Raw genomic sequence first — 20,761 nt, forward strand, 5'->3', positions numbered from 1 at the left:
CAATTTTGCCATGTATCATTCACTGAGAGCTAAACTGTTGCAGAGACATAAGCCTGAAGGAAAGCCTCCATTTTAAACTATTGTGACCAATAGTCTGTACAAAGAGCCTAGAAGGCACAGACTAATTGGTTGGGAGTAAACAAGAGTCTCAGGACAAAGGCACGTCATGGGAAAACTGATGAACCACACCCTAAAATGCAGTCAGAGCAAGCCTCCAGTTAGTTAGATTTGGCATAACAGAGCCTTTTGGTTGTGGTCGCTCAACCTAAATAGCAGTCTCCCCAACCATGCATCTCTCTCAGATCCTTCAATAAAGATTTCTTACTACCAGAGTTTCCTGCCTTGAAAATCCCCTCTCTTTTTAGCTTTCCCCCCATTTTTGATCTCATGTTTGATCCAAAAAACCCTATAAATAGTCATTAATTGAAGGGACATATGTGTGACTTTGGACAGGGGAGTGTGGTGGCATGGTCTGCCATGTGTTAAACTGGAGCCAGCTTCTGCACACAACCATTGCCCCTCTCTAAGCAGGGGTGCAGCTAGGTAATTTTAGAAGCTAGACCTAATGGCTTGACTGATTTTTTTGAAATAAAAAATACAAGTGACTTGCCATCCTTCTGACATCTGTGCCCAATTTCAAAACCCTATGCCTAGCCATTAGAACATAAGAACAGCCCTGCTGGATCAGGCCCAAGGCCCATCTAGTCCAGCATCCCGTTTCGCACAGTGGCCCACCAGGTGCTGCTGGAAGCCACAGGCAGGAGTTGAGGGCATGCCGTTTCTCCTGCTGTTATTCCCCCGCAACTGGTACCCAGAGGCACCCCGCCCCCGAGGCTGGAGGTGGCCTACAGCCCTCCGACTAGAAGCCGTCAATAGACCTCTCCTCCATGAAGTTATCCAAACCCCTCTTAAAGCCATCCAGGTTGTTGGCTGTCACCACGTCTCGTGGCAGAGAATTCCTCAAGTTGATCATGCGTTGTGTGAAAAAGTACTTCCGTTTGTTGGTCCTAGATTTCCTGGCAATCAATTTCATGGGATGACCCATGGTTCTAGTGTTATGTGAGAGGGAGAAGAACTTCTCTCTATCCACTTTCTCCACACCATGCATGATTTTATAGACCCCTATCATGTCTCCCTGCAGTTGTCTTTTTTTCTAAACTAAATAGCCCAGGTGTTGTAGCCTAGCCTCATAAGAAAGGTGCTCTAGGCCCCTGATCATCTTGGTTGCCTTCTTCTGCACCTTTTCCAGTTCTACAATGTCCTTTTTAAAATGTGGTGACCAGAATAGTATGCAGTACTCCAAGTGTGGCCGCACCATAGTTTTGTATAAGGGCATAATAATATTAGCAGTTTTATTTTCAAACCCCTTCCTAATGATCCCTAGCATGGAATTGGCCTTTTTTTGACAGCTGCCGCACATTGAGTCGACACTTTCAACGAGCTTTCCACCACGACCTCAAGATCCCTCTCCTGGTCAGTCACCGACAGCTCAGATCCCATCAGCATATACTTGAAGTTGGGGTTCTTCGTCCCAGTGTTCATCACTTTACACTTGCCAACATTGAAGCGCATTTGCCGCTTTGTCGCCCACTCACCCAGTTTGGAGAGATCCTTTTCAGAAAATGGAGTTATTTACCCTTTTCTATGAAGGCAAAGGGCAGGTTTCTCCACATGCGGGTGGAAGGATAGTCCAGGGGGAGAGCTTCAGTCCCATATGTTTTTGTAAATTTTGGCCATGAAACAAGCCACTTATAGAACTTTTTAAAAGTTTTTTTTTTAAAAAAAAACCCATTAAAAATCAATGAATTGACCAATTTTCTTCAAAATAAATACATCGAGTCCTGCCATCCTGTATTACGTCTGTGCCAGATTTCAAAGTCCTATGCCAAGCCATTCCTGGGGATCTAAAGGGTTTCATATAAAAGTGAGGTGCTTTACCCTTTTAATGAAGGCAAAGGGGCAGTTATAGGACTTTTTTGTTTTTTAAAAAAAATCATTCAAAAGTTCATTAAAAATCGGTAGATTGACCATTCCACTTTAAATCCAGTACAGCAAGTCCTGTCACACTACCCCATATCTGTGCCCAATTTGAAAGCCCTATGCCAAGCCATTCTGGAAATATACATGTGGAGGAATAAACCACATACTTGTCTTCTCCAAGCTTCATGGCTTTTCTTCAGGCAGGCACAGGACACCAAAGAGGCAGCAGCAGAGCAGAAGGTACGTACTGGGCAGTGCATGCCTCTCTGCTTCCAGCTCTGTTGCTAGAGAGCTTCCCAGGGAGGCAGGGAGATAACACAGTGCTCCGCCTCCAGAAGCCCTGCCCCCCTGCCCAATAGGTGGGGAGCTGGTCAGGTGCAGGGAGATGGGGAGCAGCAGTAGCCTGTCGGCAGGCCCTGCAGAAACACTCCCTGCAGAGCCACTCTGGGCTGCTTGAGCAGAGGAGGCAGTGTGCCAGGGAGGCATCTCCAAGTTGGCGCCTGCACCCCGCTAGTGCAAGAAGGAGATTCCTGGCACTGGCGATTCCAGGACAGTGGTGCACATGGATTCCAGGACAGTGGGGCACATGGACAGATTCCAGGACAGTGGGGCACATGGACCTTTGCTCCAAGGTCAGTGGGGAATAGTGCCTCTGTCTCTAACCCTCATATGAGGCCAAAAGCAGTGTCCTCTCCCCTGAGCAAACCCACTATCTTCCCCTAGGCTGAATCACCATTCTGGGTTCCTTCTTGTGTGAACTTGCTTCTGGGTACCCTGCTCAAGACTACCTTGGATCGCCCTCAACCCTAGCCAAATCACTGTGATTACAAGCACTGAATCAAGGCTTTCTCCCCGCTTTTGGAACTGAGGTTGCATGTGACTTACATCAGTCTGAAAAAATACTGGGAGCAATGACCTGGTGCCTCCTCCTCACTTCTGAGACTGAGTTGCAGGTACACTGTCATGGATTGCCTCTGGTAGATGATCTTTTACACCCAGTATTTAGATTTGCTCTAAGCAGATCTATTGACTCCAATCTAGAAATTATACCACATTGTGGGTTCATTCTCACAAGGGTATTGTAATGAGAATAATTAATATGAGATAAGAACTCAAGAGGAAAAGCTTCTGTAAAAATGCTCGTTTAATTATATAACTTCTAGTACAACATATATAGACACAGCTTAGGACATCAAAACAGCATTGATTACACAGGGCATTTCATGAAAAGTAGTTTTAAGGGACCTTGTACTTACAATGTGAAGTAAAGAAAGCATCAGAGAGGAAGGCCAAAGGCAACCTGAATCTCCATTAAAATTTCCACCTTTTTAATCCTAAAATTTCACATGACAGAGCAGAAAATTCTAAGAGAAAACATGTCAGCATCCCAGTCCTCTCTTAATAGGAAACCTACTGCTGCATATAAATTTGTTTACTGCTTCATCTTTGATCTGTTGTTACTCATAGATTTATAATTAACCTCTTTCATTTAGGTTTTAAGCTTCCTTCACTAATTGAGAAGCAAGAGCAAACTTAGGTAAAATTGATTAACTTAACAAAATCTGCAAATATCTAAAAACACAAGTGTGATTTTCCGGTGAAGAGGTTATATGTAGGTCACCATCCCTAGGTTTAGCTGAAATAAGGAAAGATGATTTGATTTGATTTCATTACCCACAACATGTTTTAATGTTGTAAACTGCCTAGAGATTTTGCTAGTGAGCGGTATACAAATTTGCTAAGCAAACAAACAAACAAACAAACAAACAATTTGGTGTGTCCCATCTTCCTATAACCTGGGTGCTTTCCAGATTACATGCTACAACAGTGTCACTACGTGTCCATTAAGTGTGCTTCCATTTCAACATTGCAGTCTCTGTCCTGTCAGCAAGGTGCTGTTCACATTTCCAATGCCTTCTTTAGGGTTTTAACTTTGCATTACAGTACTACAATATTTGGGGGTGGGGGAGCTGCATTTTCCCATTGTAGGAGGTTTGCACAAACTAGAAAACTCTGCTCCCCCTGCCTACTCCCCCGCTGGAGGCTTTGCCCAACACTCCTTTTTAATGGTTTCAGTACAATCCTGCCAAGCTGAAGTAAACTACCTCTGTTGTAGCATGTAATTTGGAAAGCACCCTGGTGCCAGTCAGACATACTATCGGCTTCTTGCATCCTGTTTTGATGGTCATCCTTGCAGATAGTACCCCTTGGACCTACCAGTGAGATTCAACCCCTTGGCATTGTTTGTTTATTTATTTAGTATATTTGTACTCCACCCCAAACACACTACTCAAAATAGACATGACTTTGAGAAAGGTATTGAATCTTTCTCTTTTCTCCCTTTCCCTCCATTTTCACTTTTACAGGAAGCCACAAGGCCCCACAAATCTACTCTGCCACCTCTCTTTATCACTCTCTCTCTCTCTAGATTTTGCTATGTGAAGAGCTTTGAGAACCCTTCCTGTTGAAAAGCAGTATATGTTTCTAATCATAATCTTCTCTCCCACCTGGGAGCTGCCTTCATTGCCATCACGGCAATTACTGCCAAATACTCAGGTTGTGCATGGTTCCTGTACCAAAATAAATTTTATCTCTTTTCAGAAAGTCCCGGTTTCTAACTTTGGAGTACCCTACAGAGTCAATGAATGTCAGGAGCTGATATGTGGTTGTTCATGCTTGTGGATTTGATGCTAGTAATTCCGGGCTCGCTCTACGCAATCAATAGCTGCCTGCTTGCCCAATTAGTACAGTTGGCTGCCATTGGCAAAGTGTTTCCCCTAGCAAACTGTGTAAATCCTCTTAACAATTTATCTATGGACTTCTCTGCCATGGGATGAGGTGATGGTGACTAGCTTGGGTGGCTTTAAAAGCAACTTAGACAAATTCATGGAGGACAGGTCTATCAGTGGCTGCTAGTCTGATTGTTATAGGCCTCCTCCAGCCTCGGGAGCAAACTGCCTCTAAATACCAACTGTAGAGGAGCAACAGCAGGAAAGAGGGCATGCCCTCACCTCTTGCCTATGGGCTTCTCAGAGGCATCTGGTGGGCCACTGTAGGAAACAGGATGCTGGACTAGATAGGCCTTGGACCAAGTCCAGCAGGGCTGTTCTTATGTTCTTAACCGTAAAGTATATTCACTTGAGCACATTGGGCACAAATGTGTATAAGGCATGAGTCTGCACAAGCATGGTAACAATATTTTCTGTTGTTTATTCATGTTGGAGTAGTCTAATAACCTGGTTTCCACCATTTCTATTTTTGTGATAGATTCCATACCAGAATAGCAGAAACCCTATAATAATATGTATACATGATTTGCTAGGATCTTTCCCTTAGTCACATTCTAGCATGACCAAGAAATGGAACCCTGAATGGTACTACACAAATGAAGGCCAGAAAATGTAGAGTGGGTCAGCCCAGCTAACACTGAATTCTATGGGACAAAGTACATTTTCTGCAATATACTTGGAGGGGAAATCCTGTCCCTTAAACAATATACTGATTACAAGGGATTCTGTAATGCGTAGGCACTTTGTCCACCACATGCCTGTCACGATGGGGCATTGCTCAGGGTAATAATATCCGATGCTCAGGGTAATAATATCCACTTTCTATCCTATGCCTTGTGCCCTTGATCTGCTTTGAGCTGTTTTAGTCTAGTCTTTACACACACACACACACACACACACACACACACACACACACACACACACAGTTCTTCGACGTGGTCTCTGGGCTCAACACGATTGGGCTTTGTGCCTGCGCAAAGACCTTGTCGGAGTCTTTCCAAGCTGAAAATCTTCTCTCTGAAATGAGCGGTAGCCCCTACCCCTCTGGTACAGTATGCATGTGTCCCGGCAGTCCTCCTCAGTCTTTCTTCATCCACTGACAAATTGACACCTTTGTGAGTTGCTCCAAGCTGGGGTGGGGTGGGGAATAGAATGCTTCTGATTTCCCTTTATATTTTTATTCCTTCTCTCTTCCATTTAGTTCAATTTTATCTGCCTTTCCTTTTGCATTTTCATGTGTTTCCTCGCATTCCCCTCTGCTTAGGCCCCAGCTTCTGGCCTTTTGATATCTTATGGCTAGTAAAGTCACCTTTAAGTTTTGTATCTGGTGCATGGCTAAACTCCCCTCCACTGATGGACTCAGCCATTGTTTGTTTTGCCTCAGAGGAGCCCAAAATATAGACTTTTATTCCCACTGTGCTAAATGTACCAAACAAGCCAGAAAGAATCGTGCCTCGCACCTTTGGTCTTAGCTTTGGGAACAAGATCTCAAGTCCTCTAATGTGGCAGCAACCCCGTCTGATACCTCAGGGATGCAGACAGTGGTTAATTCTCTCCCCCCCCAAACTCGGTCTTACAGGCCCCCCCCTTCTACTACTTCCATTGGGGATGCTCACGCTCCCCAGCAGATCTCAGAGCCTATGGCTCCTAAAATAGCCACGTCAATCCTGATGGCCTCTACCACCTCAACTACGGGTCCCACTATGCCAACTCCTGGCCCCTCAGGCTCAACCAGCTCAACCAACCTCTTCTTTATTGAAGAAAAAGAAGAAAAAGAAACCTTGGCAGCCCTTTCAAGAACCTCAGGCCATTAAAAGATGGCTTCCCATCCAGAAACCTTCACTCAAACCAAAAAAGAAACAGAAGGTTGCTTTGCAACCGGAACCAATCTTGGCTCAGTCAAAACTGAATGAGTTCTTAAACCTGAAGAGGCTGCAGATTGCCTCGATACTGAGCATGACCTCAATACTGGAGAAGGCTTCAATGTGAAGGGAGGCCTTGATACTGGGGATCTTAAACCCGAAGATCCTCATTATGGTCTGTCTGAGGCAGAGGATGTCTCCTATGATCACATCAAACATCAAAGATGACCAGTAACAGGACCATTATGAACCTGACTTCAAAGCCGAGTTTGAAACCCTCTATCCACAGTCCAACAGGCCTCCGACCCATACGGGCCTCTCAACCTTCTACTCAACCAGCCGCAGACAACCACCTTACGTTGACCAATATTACTCTAATTGGGACAAGAAATCTACCTATCGTTCTTACCAACCAGACCCCTCATACAGTCAGAGACAATGGGACCTCTATGATACTGACTAGCAGCTCCCCCTAGGGGCTACCCCCAAAGCCATTCCTAGCTGGACCAGTGGGGCTATGTGGCTGCCCATAGGGAATGCTCTTGCTCTCCTCCTCATCCCTCTACTAGGGCTCCCAGATGCCCCCGCAAGAGCAGACCATTACCTCTCTCTACCAGACACTCTTCTATCAGGCAACAACCCGAGACCCTAGAGCCCCCTTTACCACTACTTAGAATGGCTCCACCAAAACAACAGGCTCTGCCTCGACAACAAATTGAACATGCTACAAATGACTTAACACAGGACCAACAATCTACGGCAAAATCCTCCAATCTTGAGGCGGAGTACAAGGACCCCAATGATCCCTCTACTAATTCTGACTTGGCATCACTGGGTTCACTTGGCATCACCCCTCTGGACCTCCTTTCTAACCAAAAGCCAGGTTCCTCTCGGATGATTATAGATAACATGCAGAGTACATCTCCCACATGGCCTCATCTCTCGTAGTTCAACTTTCTCAGCAAAGTAAGGCAGACCCAAATCCTTTATTTGGTCTCACTGAACCAGGTACCCGTACTCCAGTTTCAGTCTTCTTAAATGCAGCCCTGCTGGACATCACAAAGTCTTGTTGGATAAAACCACCTCTCTACCTCAGCCTACTAAGCACCTTGAGAGCTTCTATCGAGTCCATACAGAGGACCAACAAACTGGGGCTTTTCTTCTCCAACACCCAATTTGGTGGTAGTCGAGTAATCATTATTAGGGATGTGTACAAATTGGGTTTTTTGATTTGATTTGTGCCCCAAACAAATCACCCTTGATTTGTTTTGTATCCAAATCTACCCCCTCCAAGCCACCCCATATTCGATTTGTGTTTGCTTTGATTCAATTTGGATTTGGACTAATTCGGACCACTTAAGAAGATACTAGGGGCAACAAATATGGGGGGTGGGTAGGTCCCCATGGGTGCCACCTACCACCCAAATTTCAAGGCAGTGGGACACTTGGTTGATTTTTAATGATTTTTTTTAGTTTTTACTGATTTTGAACATTTCCACCATAGGAAACAAAGGGGATTCAAAGTCGCCATATCCTAACCATAAAATGGATCCTCAGCTTTCATTTTTTAAAGAAAGCTAAGCTGTAGCCCTTGTAGAAGTGGAGTTATGGAGCAAAATGTGCAGTCATTATTTTTCAAGTGTTTGGATTATTTGGTGTATAATAACTTTTCCTCATAATGAATCCCTATAAGGATTCATTTCACACCTTTATTTTTTCTGTTCATTTTGACTGTCACTGGACAGTGCCAACTGTCAACTGCAATGACAAGGGGCCTTCTCTGACTCGCTTGGCGCCCTTCGCGGGTCGCTGGGCAGAAGTGACATCGGACCATTGGGTGTTGTCAGTGGTCAACCTGGGCTATGCCCTGGAGTTCTGGGGAGCACCATTTTTCTCCGGGGTTGTAGCTACCCCTTCCACCCCCACTCTTCAAGCAGTGGTGACGGCTCTGCTCTCCAAGGATGCAATAGAGCCGGTTGCTGATCCTGAGAGCTGAGGCTTTTATTCCCAATACTTTGTGGTACCAAAGCCCAATGGGGGCTTCGATATGGGATTGGAGAGAGTGTTCCTGATGGAGCAGAGAGTCCATGCCCTTCAGTGGAGAGCGATGAAGTTCTCCTAGGGGGGACCGCAAGCCCTTCACTTGGTGCAGTGTCTTTTGAGACATATGGCGGCCACCAACTATGTCCTGCCCCAGGCATGTTAATGGATGTGTCTTGCCTAGAGGTGGTTTCTGGACATTTCCCTCTTCATGATCCTCTGGGCCTATGGCGGACGCCTCCGACCTTGGTACACGCTTCGGTAAGCTGGTGGACTGAACTCCCGCACCTGACCATAGGGGCACCCTTTCATGCTCCATTTCCATGCCATGTGATCTCTACCAATGCCTCCGAGATCTGATAGGGGGCTTGTCTCGAAGGTTCCTACCTGAGCGGACATTGGTCAACTGAGCAACGCTCCCATCATATCAGCTACCTGGAGTTGGCCATTTTTCTGGCCCTCAAGGGGTTTCTACCCCAAATCACGGGGTGTGCCATCACCATCCAGATGGGCAATATGATGGCAAAGCCTACCTCAACCGTCAGGGTGGTACGTCGTCAAGAGCCTTGCTATCCCTGGAACTGTGGACTAGGTGCTTTATGCACGCAGTTGTCCCGCAGGTGGTCCACACACCAGGGGTACTGAAATTCCAGGCAGACAGCCTGAGCAGGTCCTTGACTGTCTCCCATGAGTGCAGACTGAATAGGCATATAGGTCTTGGAGGACATCTTTGCTAAGTGGGGCTTTCTGGCCCTGTATCTGTTTGCCTCTCAGGACAATACAGTGTCCCCTGTATTGCTAGAGAGGTGGGCGTGGCTTGGAGTTTCTGGGGGTTGCTTTGGGTCACCTGGCATGCCTTGGCTCGCCTCCATTTAAACATGCACGGTGGCCATTTTGTTTTCAACAGCCATTTTTCTAAACAACAATTTTGTTTTAAAAATGGCGACTGCACATGCTTAAATGGTCCGTATGAGGCCCTAGGCCTTGCCAGGCCTCACAGAGGCCATTTGAACATGCACGGTGGCCTCCAAAATGGCTGCCTCACCAATCTTTGTAGGCCTGAACGGTCCCAAAAATCAGCCCAGGATAGGCTGTGGCAGTGAATTAAGAGGCCGGTGGGGGGAGCAGAAACCTTTGCAGAACACGCCCCCCCGACTTTAGAAAGCCCCCCGAAGGGGCTAGAGATATAAACAATTTTTTTAATTATTTTTTTTAAATTGTGAAACACACTGCCCCCCCCCCCCAACCAAACCGAACCAGGAGTGTGGTTGAGGGTGCCGTACTGAACTGGCCCGGTCAGGTTCGGGAGCAGTTCGTACCGAACTGAACTGGGTCAGCCGGTTCCATGCACACCCCTACCTCTCCATTTATTTATTTATTTGCCTTGTATACCGCCCAAACTTTCATCTCTGGGTGGTTAACAATGACATAAAAACAATTAAAACAAATATATAAGGTTAAATCAGTTTAACTATTTAAAAACAGCATAAAATTAAAACCTACAAGTTTAAAAAGCTGAAAAAGCTTGGTTGAAGAGTTGGGTGAAGAGAACACTTACTCTCCCAGTGTTCTTTCAAAACCCTGCCTCAGATGCGGAGCATAGGTTACATCTTCTAGATGTGAGGGGGGCTTTGTCCTTTTATGTCCAGCAGTCAGCTGAGTGGCGGAGGACGCATTCGCGTTTTGTTCTGTACAACGGGCCCTGTAAAGGATTACAGGTTTTGGCCCAGTCCATGTCCCGGTGGCTAGTCTTTACCATTGAACTTTGTTAGCAACTGTCTCATAAACAGCTGCCAACCACGGTTAAGGCACATTCAGTGTGTTCAGTGACTACCTCGGTGGCTTGTGATAGGTCTGTCCCTTTGGACGTAATTTGCCAGGCGGCCACTTGGCCCTCCTCACATTCCTTTATCCGCCACTATGCAATTGATTCTAAAGCATGAAATGATGCTGTGTTTGGCAGGAGTGAACTGCAATCTATTTTCAGTTGATGTGTCTCACACACACACACCCACACACACACACACACACACACACACACACCGGACATGACTTAATGCTGATCATCATCTATGCTTGCTGTGATTCAGGAGGTGGAAATGTTAATAAAGTGCTGTTTGTTTCACTGTTGCCTTGCCTCTCCCTCCTCTTTGGGTGCTTGCTTGTTATGCACCCATTGGTGTAAAACACAGAGACCACATCAAGAACGACAGGTTATTCACCTGTAACATTGATTCTTCTAGTGGTCATCTGTAGTTTTACATGCCCTCCCATCCTCCCCGTTGCTTTCCTGAAGGTGGACTCGGTGACTGAGGGGATGAGGAGTGGCACAGCCACATATAGTGGCTGGGGGTGGGGTTCCTGCCAAAAGCAGGAAAATGGAACTTGTTAGATTCCGACGTGGACTCTGCCCACTCCCCTCATACTTCCACGTCTTGGTTTACACGAGACCCTACCATTAAACGTTTCTTAAGGGGCCTCTCCCTCCTCTACCCAGATGCCCCGGTCATAGCCCCCTCATGGGGTCTCTCCCTCGTACTTACCTGCTTGATGGGCCCTCCGTTTGAACCCATGGCTTCCTCATCCGATGATCTCCTTTCCTGCAAAGTAACCTTTTGGGTGGCCATTACTTCTGCTTGCAGAGTCAGCGAACTCAGAGCCCTCCATGTAGATTCTCCTTACCTTATTTTCCACAAGGACAAAGTAATCCTCCGTACTGACATCTCCTTTCTACCCAAGGTTGTCTCCTCCTTTCACTGCTCGCAATCTCTTACTCTACCAGTGTTCTTCCCGAATCCGTTGGACGATGCTCAAAACCGTCTCCACATGCTTCACATCTGAAGGGCTCTAGTACACTGTGTACATCAGATGACGGACTGGCATTCCTCTCCAGCATTATTCCTCTTGCACTCAGGCCCCAGCCGTGGCTGTCAGGCCTCTGTGCAAACTATCTCTTGGGTTACCCAGACTATCACATTGTGCTATCAACTCGCAAAGAAACCTTCATCTATAAAGCCTCATTCCACCAGGGCCATGGTGGCCTCTGCTGAGTTTGATAGGGCCATCCCTCTAGATGTCATCTGCCAAGCTGCTACATGGGCGTCACCTCACTCCTTCATGCAGCATTATGCCTTGGACATCTGCTCCTGTTGGGATGCTGCCTTTGGCACTGCCAGTCTTACGATCACTCTTCACATGACGTCCCACCTTCAGGTAAGTTTTGCACAGGATGCAGCTTGCTATGCAACATGTCCTGTTGAGCACAGAGACCATATTGAAGAATGACAGGTTGCTTACCTGTAACTTTGGTTCTTCTAGTGGTCATCTGTGCTCTTACACACCCACCTATCCTCCCCTCTTAGTTGTTTAAGTCGCATGACTCATTGACTGAGGAGGACTGAGGAGGACACATGCATACTGCACCAGAGGGGGTGTGGCTACTGCCCATTTCAGAGAGAAGATTTTCCGCTTGGAAAGACTCCGAGTTCTCTGTGCAGGTGCAAAGCCCAATTATTTATGAGCGATTGGAAGGACCAAAGTTACATGTAAGCAACCTGTCGTTCTCATGTGAAGTCTGACCCAGGCTAGGGATGCCCAGCCTGGGTTAGGCTGTGCGTGAGAACTGCTGGGATGAGGCCAGCACCACATAGCACAGCTTTTTAGCCTGGCTGCTAGCTGACATTTAGGGAGCGAATGCTCCCTAAACCTGTGCTAATTGCTCATGTGCAAGCTGGACTGCTTCCAGCCCAGCTGTACACATACATGGGCACCTAAATCATGCATATATTGGGGGAATCCCACAATGCATTGCGTGTGTCATGTGGTGCATTGTGGGATTTCCAGAGGCTGGGACAATGAGACCTGGCTCCTGCTTGTGTGAGCATGTGGCTTGTGCGCCTTTGGGGCTGTGTGCAAAGATAGGTTAGACCCTGCCTTCTCCCCTGCGTGGCCGTATGTGCACCGTCATGTGCGTGAACACACACACACACACACACACACACACACACACACACACACACACAACATGTGGCCTGTTATCCTTTCATTCTTTATTGTCACTCTGCCAAGCTGAATCTAATCTTTCAAACCCTTTTAATCTTTCCTCCTGTTATATATTTTTTATTGCTGTTCTCGGAATTGCCTCCAGCTTGTCAATATCACTGCCTACTATTGAAGTGTCCCAAAATGAATTGCAGCATTCCTATAGCTGTTACTCCATAGCTGTTCAGCTCTTCTGAAATTGATGCTTCGACAAGTATTGACAAAAAGTGTGGAATGGTGTGGTATTTTGATTTATCATGAAGGTTCATGTTCCTGGCTGTTACAGGAATCCCTGCACTGTTGATCCAAGCATGTGAAAGCAGTAATGAAAATCTTGCTGCTTAACATTCCATACCATGTAGAACTTGACATACTGTATTCTGGTGCTCTTGATCCTCTCATGTCGTTTAACCAGCATTGGAAAGAGGAAAACAAATCCCAGATTATCAGTCCTGGTTAAATGTTGGGTTGGGTTGAGTGGAAATTGGGAGCACGCAAAATGTGCAAATTTCCCGCCTCAGGTGGGTAATGAGAATCCACTCATTGTCTTGTTTACAGATGTCAGCATTGCTTGAAGAATATTGAGTACCACCTTTTTTGGAGTCCTCTCTTCCCATCTGAGGTAGTTGGTCAGTCAGTCCTAACTGTGCTATTAGCTCATGAACTATTGTGAGGTTAAGTATTGTGAGCTATCAGCTGTTTGGCTAGTGTGAAAAATACCTTAAACAAATTGAGGTAAAATTTTGAGAAAGAGATGTACAAATGAAATGTCTTGCTTTCCGATGTTATTGTCATCAGGGTGTTATTGTACTCTAGATGGTACTAAAGGACTCCAAATGTGAATTTTTAAATTGAATTATGATCATTTTCATGGATTCTGTGTCTTTCTCCAGGCCATGGCCGTATACCATATTCCAGCGTGGATTTGATTTGGTACTGGGAGAACAACCTTCTGACAAGATATTCAGGTATGGTTTAGGCTGGTCAGAGTGACCATGTACATTATTCCCCTGCTCCTTCTCCTCCTCCCTTCCCTGCCCTCCTCCATTGTTTCCTCAGCATATAAAAAGGAAAGGCTGTCTCAGGTGGAGCTACAGTGTCAGCAGATGTTCACAAGCCAACATTGTGAGGTGTGTGAGGACCAAAATGTTTGACAACAAATTCTGCCCCCTGACCTCCAGCTTATGCCTGTTCAATAGTCCTAAGCATCAAAGCCATTTAGTTTTGAAATCAGTCTTCTTATTTATTTCACTGAGGATCTGTGAATTAGGGCATTAATCCATCCAATTCTGGCATGAAAAGAGAAGAGTACTAGATCTGTCTGGCCTATTAGGTTCCTTTTGTGCTCCCTCTCCCCCAAATCAGGCTGGGATGATAGCACACTGGGAGCGTGATTACTCCTTAAGAAAGCAATTTGGATCAGTCACAGGGTGCTTTCGGAGAGAGGGCTTTTTTTCAGTTTCCTCTATGGGTTTCTGTACTGATGTGCAAGCAGAAGAGAAATGAAAGTTCCACATGCAGCAGCTTGTACAGGTTTCATTTTTGTACTAGTGTCACTGTCCTATCTGCACTAGGAGGCAGAATGTTGCCATTTGGTTGTCTGTACCTCCCACTGCCCCACCTCTCCATTGTGCTTATTATGATATGAACATGCACAGAATGAAGGAAGCTGGTCCAAGTCTGTTTTTTGTTTTTGTTTTTAATAAAACAAAAACATTGCCCAGAGACGATGTAAACTGCCCAGAGATGAAAGTTTGGGGCGGTATACAAATTTGATAGATAGATAGATAGATGGATGGATGGATTCTGTAGCTACTCACGTACAATTTGTTAAACTTCTGCAGCATCTCCTCCTTCTACCAAGCCTTCTTTGACAGAGCTTGGAACGAGGCAGACGTGCTGTTAAGCACAACTGAGTTGATTAGAGGTGCCTCAGTTTTCAAACAAGAAACAAACAAAAACACAAAATAAATGAATGTTTAATTTGTTTTTTAAGTGTCTCCTGGTCTTGTGGTAGCAAGCATGATTTGTCCCCTTAGCTAAGCAGGATCTGCCCTAGTTGCATATGAATGAGAAACTACATGTGAGCCCTGTAAGAGGATGTTCCCCTTAGAGCCGCTCTGGGAGGAGCAGAAGCTTCCAAGTTTGCTCCCTGGCATCTCCAAGATAGGGCTGAGAGAGGTTCCTGCCTGCAACCTTGGAGAAGCCGCTGCCAGTCTGTGTAGGCAATACTGAGCTATGGTCTGACTCAGTATAGGCCAGGTTCCTATGTCCCTGCTTCTCTAGACTTTTTTGTTACTGCTTGTTAATTAATCACTTCCTGAAATAGTTTCATCCTGCCAGAACCTTCCCCTGTAATCATTTGGCTGCAATCCTATGCACACTTTCCTAGGAGTAAGCCCCATTGAATATGGTAGGATTTACTTCTGAGTAAACATGCATAGACTGTGCTGTTGAGAACACCATTTCTTTCTTTAAAATTTTTAAATGTTTACTTGATGGTCTTGTGCTCTTGCGATTACTGGGGGAGGAGAATAAATGATATAGCACTATAATGATTCTCTAGACTATAATGAGAAATCACTAAAATGCCTCTAACTTTCATTTCTTGGCAGAACAGATAGAAAATTACAGGAATGGGAGTCCCTTCTGAGGGCCTGAAGGCTGCCAAATTGCAGACAAATAGGACCAGAGAATTTTGTACAGGGAGAAGTTTGAGCTTTCTTTTTTGAGTTTTTCAGACAAAGAAAAATTCCCTCCAAATTACTAAAACAAAGTGGGTTGAGCCTTAGTCAATAGGGTGATTTCAAAAGGCATACAATGTTCAAAAATAAAAATAAAATGGGGCAGGAGATCATAATAGCAATAAAACTGACCATGCTTTAAAAAAAAAAAAAAAAAAAGAACTGCAAAGGGCAATTACTGGAAGGGGCTTACTCAAGTATGGAAGTGTGGGTGGGCTTCCCTTAGAAGCAAATCCTCCAAAATATTTTGTTTTGTTTTGTTTTTAAGATTTATATTCTTCTCTCTCTCCAAAGAGCCCAGCGCTATGTATGTGCTTATGTTTATCCTCACAAAACCATGTGAGGTAGGTTAGGCTGAGAGATATGTGCCAGGCCCAGAATCACCCAGTGAGTTTCATGATTGAATGGGGGGTTTGAACTTGAGATTCCCTGGTCCTAGTCTAACCACTACACCCTGATGACTTTCTCCCTCCCCCCACCACCTGTGCCACTCTTCAGACTCAGACGTGTTGCACTATGCTCCATCTAAAATTCTGATCATTGCACAAGTTGTTCTACTAGCATTTTCAAGTCAGAATATCTGGGCAATGTAAATAAATGAGTGCTTTATAGTGATAGCATAAATCACACACATGATACAGATGACTTCATGTTGATGCCCTGTAAATGTCCCATAACAGTCACTGCTCATGATGGGATATGCTACCCTCTGGAAGCATCCACAATCCTCTGCTAGAAGGTTTTCAACTTTCCCATTTTCCTTCTCCCTCTTATTGCATTCCCTCACCTAGTGTGTCTCTATGACTTCCATGCCTCTTTCTTTGAGAAGACAGCAGTGGCTGCAATGCCAAATCTCAGCTGATGGGAAGGAAGATGTGATCTTCCTTGGGATTCTCTCTCTTCCTGAAACTTTGTGCCTCTCTTCTGAGTGTCTTGTTTGTTCCAGCCCAAACCTAGAAACATATCAAGTGACAGAGACACATAAAGCAACAAACAGCTTCAACAAGTCAAAGCTTTTCCTTGCACAAATAGAATTTTAAGGGGAAACACAAAACAAGGGGAAAACAAAGGAAAAGCAAGGGTATTTTACAGTGTATATGACTTTATCAGCCATAAAGTCATTGGGTGCTTAATCTACCTCACTGGGTTGTTGTGATAGATAGCTAGATAAACTTTATTGCGGTCTTTGACCAGTACAGAAGCATGAAGAGAAAACACACTGTCATAAACGTACAGTATAACAACAGCATAGCTTTACGGATATACAAAGGCAAGATAAATTATTCCATTACAGTGGCCATTAGTTGTTGTCATATATTCATTGCTATTAAACAAAATTTAGCCATGTTATGGTTAACGGCTTGATGAGCTGATAAAGGAAATAAAACGTATGCTTCAACTCTTCTGCCTGGTAGATCCTTAATCAAGGGTAAAATTAGTGATTCACGCGGATCCCTGTAAAAGTTTCAATATAATACATGGCCCACATCCTCTATGGCCTGTGTACTACAGGGGCAGTAGCGTTCAGAGTAGGGAGTCCCACCATATCTGCCATATAGCACTGCTGAGGGCAACACATCAAAGTGGGCCAACACAAATGCTCTGTGATATTTGGGAACTATTAGGGCTTGGCAGTAATAAACTCTTGGTGCTAAAGACATGTTTCCATAATTTAAGTAATTTTGGGGCCTTGCTTAACTCCTGTTGCCATTCCATGTCCAATATTCTTTGTTTAGCAGACCTTTTTGCTTGCTCATGGCCCATGGATTGCAACACTTTAGGGGAAAAGCCACAAGAGGCGAGTTTTTCTTTAACAGCTAACTTCCACTGCGTCTGAAAACTGTCTTCATGCATCAGTGGGGCCAGGCCCATTGGTGAGAATACCACCTTCAACCAGTAGTAATAATCCACACTCGGGTTTCCACGCGTGACTCCCAATTCCAGTCTTAAGGCTGTACTGGAGACTCATTTTGGGGCCGGGTTGTTGTGGGGTTAAAAGCAGTATTGAAACCATGCATGGCATTCTGAGCCCTTGGAGGAAGGGCAAGATAGTAATGAAATAAATACATGAGAAGATGCATGCAGCAAAATAGTTTTGCAGCAATGGCTCTCCCCACCCCCATAGGATGCCATTCTTTTTGCACATCTCAAATGTCAGCATCCATTTGTATATATTTAGGACTGGGTGCCATTCTTTTTGGTTTCAGTGGTCATCTTCAAGCACTCCTCTTTCTCTTTCATCTAACTTGGCGCCAGCCCTCCAGTTTCAATCACTTGTAGGTCAAGCTGCATAGCTACTAAATATGTATAATTGGCCATATGAGTCATCATTATGTGCATTTTTATAGCTCCAGACCATCTTTCCTGTGGCTGATAAATGGCAAAACAAATCTCTTCTAGACAAGGGCAGGGTCCATGGCTTCCTGAGAGCAGTATAAAAAGCGTACAAGAGCAGTAGGTTGTGGAGCATGGTGGTGGTTGGCAGGGGCACGCTGGGCAGCACTTCCTTACAGATCTGTAGCATTATCTGTAAACACAAATAATGTATTTGTCCATGTTGGGCATCATCCAGATTAACAATGCTCTTGTGTTGGAATGTTTCATGCACACCATTTTTTCCTGATTGCCCCCTTCCCTCTGCTGCCCCTGATGTATGTCTCTGAGGGTCTCCCAGCCCTCAGACACTTATTTTTGGGGAGGCATTGATGCAACAAAGGGAAGAGGGAAAGCAAAAAAAAAGGGGGGGGGGTAAAAATCTTTGTGTGCATAGATCCTTGTAACATAAGGGCAGTGTTAGTCTGAGTGCTGCTCATTTATTGCATGTAATGTCCACTTAAAGTAGCTTGGCAATTATAGGACTGAAAGGGTGTTCAGAAGGAGAAGTAACAAAATGGCAGACTAAGGCAGGGTGGCCTGACAATGGATAAGTTCCTCTGGACAAGCCCCATTGAAATGAGTGGGAGTTTTGCAAGAACATGTGAGTGCCCTATATTCCAGTGCATGTTTCCAACTGGAATCTCTCTGCTCTGGCTCCAGATTTACCTACACTCTTGGGGAAGGGATGTGGCTGCCTCTGAGCAAGAGCTTTGTGATACCCCCTGCTGAACTGGCTATCAACCCATCTGCCAAGTGCAAAACAGACATGACCGTGATGGAGGATGCTGTGGAGGTCAGGTGAGTGCATCCTATATACAGAATGCTGAGGATGCTTGAGAGCTGGAGGTTGTGAATAAAAGGATCACCCTCACCCAGGTTACATGAAGCTGCAGCCACAGTCTGCCCTTGGCAATAGTCTGCCTAGGGCATGAACAAGAATCCACATTTATTTCAGGCAGTCAAGTGGAAACGTTCCTTGAGAAAGATTCTTCTCAAAATGTGCTGGAATAAATTTTTTCTGAATATATATATTTCTACCAACTGCTTTCACATTGTTAATGCCACTCCCCACTGCTACCCCTTATGCCTGAAACCCCCTCTCAGAACACGTATATGATTCTGCCTCTCTTTCTCTTCCTTCAGATGCATCTGTAAAATCCACCTTTTCAGTGGAGCCTTTTGCTTAACACATTTATCCCAATGGCTTAGTGAAATTAATAGTGCAATTGAATTGAATGCACATTCTTCCCCTGCATTCACACAAAAATGTTCATCTTCTTCCCCTCCCTCTGCAATTTCCTTGTCTTTCAAATTTTAGATTGTAAGCTCCTCAAAGCAGGGACTTGTTTTCTTGTTTTATTACTCTGTAAAGTGCCTTGACATCAATGGCACTGTTTTGTTGTTGTTGAGCAAAGTATTAAAGTGACAACCAGTTTGTCAGTGATCTGCCACATAAATTCATGTACTAAGATGGTAAAGGTATTTTTCATGGTAATTCCTGCAGTAAAACATTGTAGTGTATAAGAAACCTTCATCCATCAATTGGACTTTGAAGTACTGTAGATTGGAGTCAAAGATGGTAAGGCATCTTGTACACGTTAGAAGTGTTTTGTATCAATGAGGACAATGATGGTGATGATGATTCATTGCCTTGATGTATTCATCTCTACCTCTCATCCTCTTTCAGTATTACCTCTGCCTCTCCTGTCTGTTTCCTCCCTCTGCTATCTCCCCTACAGCCAGCATTTAGAGTGTAAGTTCTTTGGGACATGTCTCTCTTTCCTTTATTACTTTGAAAAATGTCTCCTACGCTGATGGGTCTGTATGGATGTGTAAAAAAATAACATACAATTATAATGGTGTTTTTCTCAATTACAGGGAAGAACTGATGACATCCTCCTCCTTTGACAGCCTGGAGGTACTTCTGGATTCATTTGGGCCAGTTCGGGACTGCACCAAAGACAATGGTGGCTGCAGCAAGAATTTCCGCTGCATTGCGGATCGGAAATTGGACTCTACTGGTTGTATGGTTTGTGTACTTTTTTCCAGATTTATGCCATTGCCTCTGGGGTAGAGAGAGAAGATAAGGTGCATCTGCATGGAAAATTCTCTAGAGTTCTAATGTGTCAATTGAACACATCAACATCCATGCGCAAACTGTGCTGGTCTCTTGTACAAGGCAAATTGGAGAATCTCAGGATTAGCCTGATTGATACAGTCCACAAAGGAAATCATGCAGAACACAATGCCTTCTTTTTCCCAGCAGCTGATTTCCATGTTTTTGTGCTAAATCATCATAGGAAGTTCCCATGTGAACATGTTTAGGTATTCCCAATACATGTTCATACAAAAGAACAGCAAACACATTTCCTCTTGGAGAGAGAACAAGTTGCATTGTCTTCCTCATGCACTGAGATCCAGCGTGGTGTAGTGGATAGAGTGCTGGACTAGGGCCGGGGAGACCCAAGTTCAAATCCCCATTCAGCCATGATACTTGCTGGGTGACTCTGGGCCAGTCACTTCTTTCTCAGCCTAGCCTATTTCACAGGGTAGTTGTGATGAGAAACTTAAGTATGTAGTACACCACTCTGGGCTCCTTGGAGGAAGAACGGGATATAAAAATGTAGATAATAATAACACTCAGCTTGTATCTGCTTTCTTCTTCTACAATTTTGTCCTCTTAGGGCAATCTCACACATTACACAGGTTTGCTAAACCAACTGTACACTTGGCATGGAGTTATAGCCAGTCTTGCTTCCTGATGACTATACATCTGTGGTACACATGCTTGCAAAAACATGCTTTCTGCATTCACACTTTTTACCTTTAGGTACAGATGTGAAATATCTTTTAAAATACTTGAAAAGCATACAGGAGCATATATGGTTTCGCACATCCATGGTCGGGTAATTGACACCTGACATCAACA

General features: G+C 44.8%; 1 protein-coding gene across 5 annotated transcripts in view; it reads left to right on the forward strand.

The window, feature by feature from the left end:
• The window catches only part of ASTN1 (astrotactin 1), a 335,633-nt gene that overhangs the window by 210,869 nt on the left and 104,003 nt on the right, over nucleotides 1-20,761 (forward strand). For all 5 annotated transcript variants that reach the window (XM_053243588.1, XM_053243584.1, XM_053243587.1 and 2 more), the window contains exons 9-11: nucleotides 13,606-13,680; nucleotides 18,493-18,630; nucleotides 19,711-19,861. In XM_053243588.1, the coding sequence (XP_053099563.1) occupies nucleotides 13,606-13,680; nucleotides 18,493-18,630; nucleotides 19,711-19,861 (364 nt within the window). The remainder of the gene's footprint in view (nucleotides 1-13,605; nucleotides 13,681-18,492; nucleotides 18,631-19,710; nucleotides 19,862-20,761) is intronic.

The sequence above is a fragment of the Hemicordylus capensis genome, chromosome 4 (genome assembly GCF_027244095.1).
Source record: "Hemicordylus capensis ecotype Gifberg chromosome 4, rHemCap1.1.pri, whole genome shotgun sequence".
Classification (NCBI taxonomy): domain Eukaryota; kingdom Metazoa; phylum Chordata; class Lepidosauria; order Squamata; family Cordylidae; genus Hemicordylus; species Hemicordylus capensis.